We start from the raw sequence: 13,236 nt of genomic DNA on the forward strand, positions 1-13,236 counted from the left end.
ATGACGGCGTTTGCACATCTTAGAAGAGGAGCTAAGAGTGAGTAGTTACGACTTATATTCCCATTCCCATTCCCATGCATGTCGATCCGTTTAATTGGTGGGGTTGACGTGGGATTGACGTGGGATTGACGTGGGACGCGAGGCGACTCCTTCTCCAGGTATGGACGATCGGAGTGCCCGAGGCATGTCCTCGCCCCATCTAAATTACCATTGCTTATCGTTGCGCAGGAGCTCGATCGATTTTCCAATCGCACCAGCACGTTTGGGGACGTCGATGGGTAGCCGAGTGCCGTCAATGCCCTTTTGTGCCGGAGCGCGTCCTCGTTCTGACGAAGATCTCGAGGTATCAAATTGAGAAGCAGGTGAGTCCCCATCTGAACGAGGATCGATTGAAGAGTCGACTCATTGCGATTGGGGCTGATTACGATGCCATTTTGTCGGGACATCTCAGGAACAAGGACACTCTGATGAGAACGCTCGAGGCCCTCCAGCGTTTGAACATTGAGTGTCGAATAAGGGACAGGTAGGCTTGGCCGGTGACTGTTGTGCCACTCGCCTACTATTCCCTTTATACAGTATGCTAATTTTAGATATAATATAGATGATGAGAGCGTCGCTTGGGCCGACCTGATTTTGTCGGTTGGTGGCGACGGCACCTTCCTCCAGGCTGCCAATTTAATTGCCGACAAATCCAAGCCTATAATTGGTATTAATTCGGATCCAGAGTATTCAGAAGGATTTTTAATACTATCCGCTAAATACACCAACGACATATCAAAGATATTTGAGAGACTCGGAGCTGGAGAGTTTAAGTATCTCATGAGGAGTAGAATTAGAACGACGCTGTACGGTGATAATATTTGGGAGGTGCCCTTTCATCTGCACGCCCATCGTTCTCTCAATAAATCTAAAACGTACTCCCAACGCTTCTTCTATATTCCTATTTTCACGAGCATTATTCAAGTCAAACTATCCACTACTAAATGTTAACGTCATGAAACTCGTGTCTTTTTTAGTTTCTACCAAAGCCATTACGAGGCGACTAAACCTAAGGGAAGCGAACTGCCTAAGGAAAGGCCGTTACCTTGGCTGGCTCTTAACGAAGTAAGTTCAATATTATAGGCATCGTTGGCAAGCCACCGATTATAAATATATCGATCGCGTAGAATTATTGTCATTGCTTGTAGACGAGCGAGCGAATGGGCGAGTCCATTGGTCGTTATCTTTGTTATATTAATTTCTCTTGTACTTTGTAAGTAGCTATCGTCGACCCGAAACCTGATAAACCGAGCTCCTTTTAACGTCGATGCAATCATCCTTGACTTTGCCCATTCGAGACGGATTACAGTTCGACAAGCCGGACAAGTAACAATTTGACAAGTTTACGGGTGTTAACAGAACATTGACATAGAAAAATAGTCTCTCTAATCGTACAAGCTTCAAAGAATTCTCTAGAGTTTGCGCCGCTTAGCTTCCACTTAATGAAAGTATACATATATTGTACGTAGAGGCGAAATTATATGTACATTTTTATGTATAAGCTCTCGTCTAATAAAACTGAAACATACACTACAGTCATGAAATTATGCAACGATTCTTATATTTCTCTGTAATTATCCATCTAGGTTTTCATAGGCGAGTGTCTGTCGGCACGGATGAGCACCCTCTATGTCAATATCGATAAGGACAAAGGATTCAAAAGAGTAAAGAGCTCCGGTATGTGCGTAACTACTGGAACGGGTTCCACCTCCTGGTACAGAACGATCAATTATCTAAATCCACAAATGGTTAAAGATGTACTGTCTATGGTCAAGTACGACAAGGCCCTCTCCCACGAAGAAATAAAGAAAATTTGTTTTGATTTTAACACAGGACTGCAGTATTCCGCAGGTATGTACAGTTCTTGTATTACGTTTGCGTTTATGGGAGAGTAATCTTGTTTCCCTCGACGATTACCTTACGAGAACCCACTGCACATTGACATTTTGTCATTTGGCGATGGGGCTGAGAGTAAATTTGAGCCCCAAAACCTTCCCCGAGTTCCATTCCACCCGAGTCAAGCCACATTTTTTTGTCCTCCTTTATCGTCGAATCTTCCCTCGTCTCCATCTCACCTCAATCGACTTATTGGATAAATATCAAACCCTAAGGCATATTAAGAACCTACGGTCGCACACGTATACCTAAGAAGACACATACCAAAAGAAAAGGAATATAAACAATACGTTAATTTTATTTCTCCTTCTTAATTATCCAGAGGAGCTTAAATTAGCTTACGTCATTCGAGATATGGTTGTGAAGCACATTTGGCCATTACCAACACACATAAATTATCGTGGCTTTTGCGATGAGTTAACAGTGAGATCGCAATGCTACGAAGGCGGATTGGTTATCGACGGCGGTGTCGTGGCTCACTTTAACCTTGGCACTACAGCAATACTTCAATGCCTCGAAGATGATCAACTCTGCAGCATTATTTTCCCCGATTGATGGACTAATGAAAAGAGAGAGAGAGAGAGAGAGAGAGAGAGAGAGAGAGAGAGAGAGAAAACAATCAGTTTTTAAAAGTCGAGAACGAGAGGTTATAATCAAGAATAATATAAAACTCTTTAGCGAGTCCATAGGCTGTAGAAAGAAGTCCTAGTGGCTGGTTACAACTGTCTCACAATTAAACAACAATTTATAATTTTATATTGAAAATATAAATGAGCACACACGCACACAGGCGCACAACGATATTAATAATCTTATATGTAATAATATTTCTGAAATATTAGCGCAAATACATTGTAAATTAGCTATCTCTCATCACTGTACAAATGCACTCAAACGTAGTTATTAGTTATTAAGAATTGCATGGAGAAAAGAAAAGAAAACGTCACAAAACTATTAAACGTTAAATAGCTTTTTTTTTTTTTTTTTTTTTTTTATACTTTTTTTAGCGTACATTGGAAAGCTGGTCATGTAAAATAAATATATTAAAGTAAAAATTTTAAACAAATCAAGCGATTAATTATTAAAGAACTTCTGAAAATGTGATATTTTTAATAATGATAAATGGTTTATATTTTATACATATTGAAATTATGAATAAACGTTATTTTAAACAAATGTATCTTGTTTATTGTTGTTGTTGTTGTTATTATTATTATTTTTTTTTTTTGCTGTAATTGCATTTTATTGTACAAATATGTTTTGCCAATGGCACGTTTGTGAAGAGAACGAGTCACAATTGGAATTCTTAACCGTTCAATTCCACCAAACAAAATAGAGATGATAACTATAATTATTGCACTATATTACATATCTTTGTCGATCGATTTAAAGACTCGATTTGAGGTAATAGAGTAATAGATTTTACTACGTTATTACAGATTCCATAATGCCGAATTGAAACAGCCAATATGGAAATCATCATCATTGTTTATTATCTTATCCATAATACACACACGCAAACGTAGCCAATTAACTAATTAAATTGAGCAACAAAATCAAGCAAATAATTAATGTTTACGAACCCTCATAAAATATCACTGAATAATGTAGGTAATAAAGATAAGAAAATAATACAGAAATTGACCGCTATTGTAAATATGTTTGTGCGTGTGCCTTCAATTGCGTTAATAATTGAATGAAAGATATAAACGTAAGTAAATAAGAAAATCACTCAGCCACATAATGTTTAATGTATATTTAATATAAATTATTTCCATATAATGTAGAAACAAAGTAATGTATAAAAACATTCTGAATTTGATGCTTACAAAGCTATCGATTACTTTTAATAATACCGAGAATAAAGGTTGAACGAAAGTTTGTTATATCATTTGTGATATTAATGAGTCTTCCATACACGCAGAATTTAAAACAATTTCAACATTTCACGTACTCATCAAATACCGATTTATTTTATTCATTTTTTATGAAAGAATTATTTTCTTATATATCGCATCACCATCCTTATTGTTAATAAAATTCTAAATTGAAACAAAAAAGAAAACGATATAATTTCATTGTATTCACAAACATTTTTACTGGATTTGCTTACTTTTATTATAAATTATACTTATATAATGTTATGCGTGGTATGTTGCCGTTTACGTGAAAAATATTCATGAGATATAATAATAGTGTTTCGAGCACCTAAAGGAATTAATTATAAATGCATCGATGGAGGCTAGTTAGACGAATGAAAAATCATTTTCCTTTCAAGATACTCTTTGGTCTGATGATGATACTTGTTAATGAGAAAGGTTAAAATTTTCTTTCACATAATGGAAAATACCAAAATTTAATAAAATTTATTTGCTGGCATTTCATTTAAAAGTCCCCCCACCCACCACCCCTCTCTCTCTCACTCTCTCTCTCTCTCTCTCTCTCTCTCTCACTCACTCTCTCTCTCTCAATCATTATTGGCACACGTCACTTAATTAAGGTACACGTTCAAATTTGGCACTGCTCATCTCCGTTGTTAACTAATTTATTGAGGAATATTTGTTGTAATTCTGACTTTGTGGAGTGAATTTGGATTTATATAAAAGGTTACCGTATTTCTTTACCCGACGGTACAAAATTATATACAAATTACGTATCCGTAATTTTTTTTTTCTAATTTTGACAATAGCTTGAATGTCTCTTTTATTTTATTCTTTTGCTTATATACACGTATATACACGTATATGAATGTGCATGCATATGTGTGTGTGTGTGTATATATATATATATATATATATATATATGTATGCGTATGTATGGGTATGTATGGGTATGCATACGTATGTGTATATTATTGACGAAGAAGATGTTTGTCGTGTAAAGGAGTGGTAAAAGAAATGTACGAGATGTTATCGAAATTTTTAAGAAAATGTCTAAATTGTAAGATGTAGATTTAATATAAAAATTTATTAAACACAAAGGAACATCTAGCCTATAAGTACGTGTTTACAATTTTTGGGTAATACATGTTTTGCACCCCCACATGGAAAATGAAGAGCGCGAAACGTCTGTAAAAACACGCAGTCAACATTAAATTAAATATTCAATTTATTAGCTCTTGTCGATGAAAAATATAAGATGAAAAATAATGGTCGTAATTGCTAATGGATATAAAAGATCGTTGAGATTTTGAAAAATATCAACATCCTCAAATATTAATGTTTAAACCTCGCGGCGTTTTATTATATAAATAAAATAAGATGCTTCACATCCAGTCATTTTTACAAGGCGGTTGATTGCACATTCGTATATAAAAATGGGAGTTAATCCAAAATTAAAACAAACAATTAACAAGGGCATAACACAAGTTATACGATTATTGTAAATAAATTAAGTTTAATTACTAAGTAATAAAATGTTAATTACATATTGATTAATCGATCAATCAAAGTACAACACACGTCTCGTGCAAAAGTGTAAAGAATTTAAGTGCTACACTCAATACCGTCTCTCCACGACTCAAAATTCTGTTTAATAATTCTCCACTACAATAAGCTCTTCGTAAAACGTAGTAACATTGTAGTTTACAATAGTTTACAATTGTTCACGCCTTGATCGTCAATGTGTCTATTACATAGCTACACATTATGCCAGAATCCAGTTGTATGAATTTGGTATCCTTTATAGTTTCTCATCGAAGGAGACGCGATTGGACCTCGAACAAATTATACAGTCTTATAAACAATTAATTCTCTGAGAATAAATGTTGATCGCTTTATTCAACGTTTATTATAACATTATCGTCGCTTACAAGAGGTTTAACGAATATCGACAACTCGATCCTGGCATTTGCACTTTTTCTCTACGCATTAAAAACAAATAAATTAGAGAGAGAAAAAAAGAAAGAAGAAGAAGAAAAAAGAAGCTATTAATATAATAATAATAATAATCATCGTCGTCTTCGTCGTTGTCGTTGTCGTTGTCGTTGTCGTGGTCGTTGTCGTTGTCGTTGTCGTGGTCGTTGTCGTTATCATTGTCGTTGCCGTTGTCACTATCATCATAATCATCATCATCATTATCTTCTTCGTCTTCTTCTTTATAATCATTATCATCATAAACATCCATCATTCGTTCGTCGTAGTACTGTTTTATCGTACCGTCTTTATAATCGCGTCTTTCATATTCTCAAGACGCCTAAGTAAATATAAATAATAAATAATGAATATTCGGGTAAACTATTATATCCTTTGGTATGTCACGTGAACTCGTCGGATTACTTCCGATCGCACTAATACCTACAGTCGTCACGCATCCGATACACGCACACCTTCTCATCCACACTTGGGAGCGATCGTACCCTACCACTATCATTTAACACAATACAATAGCACACTAATTTCCTTATTTCACGTCACTATATTTGTTTGTATTTTTCCTAAATAACGTCATTCTCCTCGACCTCGGCTATTACTTCGACCCATCCCGTTCTCGTAATACCCTTCGATAATCGCAATTTGACTAAATCGTTCTTACTAACAATCATACGATGACTCTCATGATATAATAAATATAATAACGTTTACTTGGTTTGTATTTATATTTTACATTACCTCCTTTCCCGTCAACTAATCAATACCTTATTGTCGTGTGAACTATTTTCTTTTGTTTACACTGTGATAGTCAAAATAAGATACAAACTAGATGTGTGTAAGAGCAGACACGTTTTCACAATCGCTGCGTCCCTTTGTTGTCTCGTTAAATGCACTCGAATTCTTAAACCCCCACACACATATATATATATATATATATATATATATATATATATATATAATTGTAATTGCAAAACATTGCAACCGATGCTCACTTTAAATAACAACGCGTCGGAGCTTGGTGATTTGCCTCACTATTTCTCTCTCTCTCTCTCTCTCTCAATCGTTTATTCGTATTTTAATTTAATTATTTAATTATTTGTATTCATTTATTTAATTAATTATTTGCATTTATTTTATTATATAATTAATTATCATTATCATTATCATTATCATTATCATCATCATCATCATCGTCATTATCATCATCATCATCATCGTCATTATCATCATCATCATCATCGTCATTATCATCATCATCATCATCGTCATTATCATCATCATCATCATCGTCATTATCATCATCATCATCATCGTCATTATCATCATCATCATCATCATCATTATCATTATCATTATCATTATTATTATTATTATTATTATTATTATTATTCATTTATTATTATTCATTTATTATTCATTTATTATTATTTTTTTTTTTATTTTTTTTTTGTCAAGGCTTGCTCGTGACACTTGCTCGTTACCACCGCCCTCGTATTCAAGCGAAACACGTTTTGATATTGCCAACGATACATTGCGTTAAAAATCTATATAAATTACACGGTTTGAAGCGACAAGCTGTTCAATGGTTATTTGTATATCTTTGTATGTCTCACGACAGCCACGTGCTTATTGTGCCACGACTCTTGGGTCGTCATCGTCCAGCCTGATAGATATGTTTTTAATATCAATGTACATGTTGCTTTGAGTTTATCTTACAAGCTTCGTCAATGCATGCGCGCGAGTTTCCAAGTATGAAGGTAAAAAATCATTTATCCCTACGTCCGAACTCATGGCTAATGTGAAGCGTACTACTCCCGTCACTTGGTACTTTGTCGTAATTGATGATGCGGGTAATGGAATTCGATGCAGCGGCGTAATCGCGTGTCCACTGAGCGCAAGAGACGTGTGCTTAATTTTCCTTTAATGACACCGAGAATGTAATCGTTAGTTTAGTGCTTCCTCATATGTTCCTTCCTAGGCACTTCGATCCGACAGGGGATAAACACTAATCAAGATATCCTGTATATCGCAATAGCAGCTAATGATGTCTCACAACGACATTCTGCAATGAGAACCCTGGCGAATGAACGACGGGTATAACTGCCATATTTTTTTATTATTCATTTTTTGTTTTCTTTTTTGCCTTTTGCTTTGTTTTTTCATTTCTTTTTTTCCTTCCTCCCCCCTCCCCTCTCCCCCTCCCCCTCCCCCCTCCCCTGCCCCGCTTTATTTATTTAATTTTTTTTTTCTTTTATCACAATTTCAGTGTCTTGAATTTATTCTAATACAAACAATTCGAACGCACAATTACGAATCAATAAATAATTTATAAATATATCATATATTAATTTATTAATTAATTAATTAATTAATTTATTTATTTATTTTTTTTTTTTTTATGTTTTACTAATAGACATTATTCGTGTGAATAAATAAATAAATAATACTATTTATCGTAAGGAATGTCACTTGAAGTATGGAAATAAGCGCGTCGGTTTAAGTCCGCAACTCGAGCAAACTTCGTTTCAACTCGAGCCCTTTAAAAAATCATTATCCACGGCTTATCGAAATAATTATGAAGAAGCGGTCAAGGAATTCTTTGAAAATGACTCAAAACGACGACAAATTAATACGAGGATAAAGCATTAAAGGTCTATCCGCGACGATGTAATTCATTAATTAATGGGCCCGTGAATGGCCGAGCACACGATCGTCCCTTATTATTTCGTTTGCGAATTATAATTACGGCTAGTCATGACCTAAATTACACCGATGTCGGTCCGCGCTCTCGATTCTCCTCTTAATCAACATTTTCCTTTCTTTCACTCTTTTTTTTTGTATTTGGAATTTTCGAAAGAATTTGTTTCAATTACTTATATAACATTTGCATATAAAAAATAAAAAAAAAAAAAAAAAAAAATAAAAAAATAAAAAAAAAAATCACACACACACACACACGAATCAGAAATAGACTCTTTTCATCGCTTCTTCCTCGTCTTCCTCTTTCTCTACTTCCGCTTCTTGTTTTCCCTTCTGCTTCTTCTTTCATTAAATGATAAAATTGTCTATCGTCTCATCTCCATAATACGTTATTCATAATTGTCTCGTAGTGGTGCATTGGCGTAAAATTGCTTCGAATGTACGGAGCGAGGAGGTTCGATATACCGAGATATTGTCAGTCAGTCAATGCCATCCATCGGATATTTTAAATACATAATTAATTTGAACGTTTTAGCAAGGATTATCCTTCCTTTAGGGACTATTGACTCCGATAAAACTTTGGCAGATATTCTCTATTTCTCATTCGCAAGTGCAGTCTATTCTTGTATTCTTTTTCAGAGTATTCATAAAAACTGATATTGACTTCGATGAAAATAGCTCGTTAATTAAATGCTTTGTCGAACATTACATAATAGTCAAGATAAAAATATTGTCTCATTAACACGACGATGGAAATGAGCGTGTAATGGAAAAATGGAAAAATTTCAAAACAACAAGTACTCGATCGTGATTTTGTATTATAGCACCCTTTAATTAATTGCTTTCTCGTCCATTTCAACTCAACGTGGAAAACATAAAACAACAACAAAAAATCAAAACAAAACAAAACAAAAACAAAACAAAAACAAAAAAAAAACAAACAAACAAACAAAAAAAATCAAAAAATCAAAAAACAAAAAACAAAGAAAAAAACCAAGCGTAATTGCTCTATATTGCTTGAATTACCCAGTGAGAGTTAAGATTTATTTCAACGTCAATTTTTATCAATCCTTTTAAAATTTGTACAGAATAGCTCGTGTTTGTATAGACGGATTTTATTGGAACGAAGTCGATAAACTCTTTCCAATATTGACTGTCAGAGAATATTCCGTCGAGTTTCTTCAAAATCCGCAACCCGATTTAATGAACCCGATTTTAAAGCACGATGTACGTACGTAAAGCCAAACAATAATCACTTAGGCATTAATACAATTAAAACAGTAAGAACGGAATTTCTAATAAATCAATTAACGCTTATAGATGCGCAACAACACATGATAATTATCAACGACAAATCATTATGCCCTCGCATCATCATTATATATAAATAGTTTATTAATTTATCCTCTGTGTGAAAACGAAATGAATGCAACGGTTCGTATTCTTCTACATTGAATTAAGTAAATTTGCCGCGTGACCTTCCAGATTCCAGAAGGCTCAAGAAAACAAATGAATCAGTCCTCTGGTCATACGTGTTCGTATCTTCGTTACGCAGTATTCACTTTTTTTTCTTTTCTTTATTTACTCATAACGTTTACCACTATTATTAATTAATATATTATACTATGTTCCTTTGCTTATGTTACGCTGTCTGTTCTTTTACTTTTTTTTATTTCAAGGTGTGTACCTCATATCTCCCATACATTATACAAGTTTATATCATTTTTTGTTCTACTATGTAACTACCTACTGCTTAGATTCCTTAACAAAAACACTTGCATCAATATTTATAGAATAATAATCGCAATAATAATCATTTTCTTCGTAATAATAATCATCGGTAATAATAAACTTTTCTTCGCAACTAATATATATTTACACTGTTATTATACAAGTCAATATGTTTCACGCCTCAATACGCCCTTTATTCTCAATGTTTTTTATATCATTTATTTTATATGACTCACTCGGACAAAATTTTACACTTCAAATGCCATTATTATTATTTATATTGCGATTGCACGTCTAATCGAACGATACGTTTCGTTTTATCTTTTACAAATCTCATTTTCGCCCCATTTCCATTATTTGTTTGTTCGTTTGTTCGTTCGTTCGTTCGTTCGTTCGTTTGTTGGTTTGTTTGTTTGTTTGTTTTTGTTTGTTTGTTTGTTTTGGTTTTTTGTTTTTCTTTAACACTAACAATTTTTCACGTCTTGGGGAATGCTAATCAAATGTATACAAGCTAATTTTATTTTACAGTGCCTCGATCGGCCAATTCCTCAAAAATTTATAAGTCGTGTATGCAAACGTTATACGTGAAATATACATCTCAAGCTTGCCACCGCCGAGATTTGTAAAGCCGCTCGATTATGATCGACGTCTCATTATGGCAATACAACTCTAATGCGACAATTGAAATGTTCAACTTTTCATTCTTTGTTGATTTTTTTTTTATTTTCATTCTCAATTAGTAGTCTCTCAGAGACAAAGGTAACTTCTTAATTAAACGAACGGTAAATCGTCGTTTCTCAACACGCTAATTTCGAGTTCATCTCTTTGAGCTTTTTAAATTTTCTTACCATCTCCCATATCTCACACTTACAATTAAATTATTTCATCATTATTATTATAATATATGTTTACTTTGTACTATATATGATCTTAAACCGGCCGTAAAGACGGCCGCTATTGGTACGACGAATTTTTACAATGACTTTATCGCGACCGTGCCTGTTTGTTTGTTTGTTTTGTGTTTGTGTGTGTGTGTTTTTGTGTGTGTGTTTGTGTGTGTGTGAGCGCGCGTGTGTAATAAAAATCGTTCGTTTTTGCAATACTGATCACTTCATTCTTAACATTGTCGAAAGCACAAGTGGGCGAAAGTGCAATTAATCTATTGGCCTTGTCCGCCAAAACGAACGCTATTTCAATTTCGGCTTGTCGTTACATTCGTATGAAATTCTTGCTTAATTTGATAAATGAAAGCAATCACGAATACGTGGACAGCGAGTCAATGGATATTTAATTGTTCATATGATACACAATTGCCAATAGTTTGCTCATTAATTGTCCATCTTTGTTCGCATTATTGTTCTTTGATTCAGCGTACAACGACTGACAGCCTACGGTAAACGATCACCGGCATCTTTGAAAAAACAATGCGAGCACTGCGAGGCACAAAACAGTAATTCACAGCACCTACGCAGAACGGAAACGACGTCTCCACATTGGCGTCGGCTTATATACAATTTTCATACGACGGGCAAGAGAAGGATAGGTAGCACGGTCTCGAGCAGTCCCTTGCGTAAATTCAGCACGTGTGCATAATTGTCTAGCTCCGGATAAAGTGCGGCACTACGATCCACGAAGGTTGAGCGCAGCCTGGGAGTAGTGGACGAGCAGTGTCCACCACGGGGCGTACGAGGATGATGTTCGCTGTCGGTGCACACACTTGAGCGTCCATAATTTCGCGCCGCCGACCAACGAGGGTACAACGAGTGCCTCGGCCCCGCGCCGTGACGACGCCGCCGTTCCACTGTCACTGCCACTGACGGCGCCCCCAACTCCATCACCACAACCATCATCACCACCACCACCACCACCACCATCACCACCACCACCACCACCACCACCGCCACCACCACCATCACCATCACCATCACCATAACCATCACCACCACCATCACCACCACTACCGCCATCACCACGACCATCACCATCATCACCACCACCAGCAACAGCACCGTCCTGCTCGGTGGGCCCGTCACGTCCTTAGGAACTTGCAACACTCTTGGCCTCGAGGTTCCGCGCGCAGCGACGATTTGACTAGATTGAGCGGGATCGTGAGGGGAGGGATCGCGGTGGCGGAGATGGAGTATTGGAATTGGAATTGGCGAATGCGAGGGTAGACGCCGCGCAGCCGTCTCATGGCACTCGGGGCGAAAGGCGGGGGCCGCGATTCAGGGGTGGCGACGGCGGCGTCGGCGACGGTGACGGCCACAGTGGAAGGTGAAAGGTGATGACGGTGATGGTGAGGGTGATGATAAGGATGATGGTAAGGATGATGATGAATTGGTGAAGACGACAATACGGTTAACGGTGATGATTATGGTGTGGGTGTCGGTGTGGGTGAGGGTGAGGGTGATGGCGAAGATGACGATGGCGGTAGCGGTGACGGTGGCGGTGGCAGTCGCGTTGTTGGCAAGGGTGAATGACGGCAACTATAAAGATGAGGGCGACGGCGGCGACGATGACGGCGGCTGAGTCGAGGGCGCGCGGCCATCGAGGTGGGACCTTACGAGAAGGCGAGGTCCTCCTCGGGCGACTCGTCGTGGTACTCCTCGTGGTCGGACGTGTGTCACAAAACGTCGCTTGCCTGCCGCGGGCTGATACCGATCGTCGGCGAGAGCTGGCCCTCGTCCACGTTGACCGCCTTCGGGTCCTCGTCCTTCCACTTATCCATCGAGCGCCTGCGCGCGTTCATGAAGAAGTTACCGACCGTCGTCGGCTCCAAGCCGAGCTGGCGCGCGATTGTCACCTGCATCTCCTTTGACGGCCTCTTCGTCTCCTGTAACAGAGGGCACGCGGTTAGTGGCTTGTAACTAAGGGTGGCGGTGGCGGTGGCGATGGTGTTTACTGCGGAAGGTGGGGATGAGGGATGAGGGGCGAGGGTCGGTTGAACCAGTGACGGGGGAGGGGAGGGGAGGGGAGGGGAGGGGACGGGAGGGGAGGG

At 37.3% G+C, this 13,236-nt stretch overlaps 2 protein-coding genes across 2 annotated transcripts in view; one reads left to right on the plus strand and one right to left on the minus strand.

The window, feature by feature from the left end:
• Nucleotides 1–2,670, plus strand: LOC105364759 (NAD kinase 2, mitochondrial). The gene is made up of 6 exons (XM_011502780.1): nucleotides 1–37; nucleotides 229–523; nucleotides 591–914; nucleotides 1,017–1,104; nucleotides 1,626–1,890; nucleotides 2,258–2,670. Exons 1-6 carry the CDS (start codon nucleotides 1–3, stop codon nucleotides 2,488–2,490), a joined length of 1,242 nt encoding a protein of 413 aa, XP_011501082.1. The 3' UTR covers nucleotides 2,491–2,670.
• A 10,014-nt stretch (nucleotides 2,671–12,684) lies between these two features.
• LOC105359029 (homeobox protein onecut) overlaps nucleotides 12,685–13,236 on the minus strand; it is a 53,348-nt gene continuing 52,796 nt past the window's right edge. The window contains exon 5 of the mRNA XM_011495507.1: nucleotides 12,685–13,071. Coding sequence (XP_011493809.1) covers nucleotides 12,862–13,071 — 210 coding nt within the window. The 3' untranslated portion in view covers nucleotides 12,685–12,861. The remainder of the gene's footprint in view (nucleotides 13,072–13,236) is intronic.

The sequence above is a fragment of the Ceratosolen solmsi genome, unplaced genomic scaffold (genome assembly GCF_000503995.2).
Source record: "Ceratosolen solmsi marchali unplaced genomic scaffold, CerSol_1.0 scaffold10, whole genome shotgun sequence".
NCBI classification, from domain to species: domain Eukaryota; kingdom Metazoa; phylum Arthropoda; class Insecta; order Hymenoptera; family Agaonidae; genus Ceratosolen; species Ceratosolen solmsi.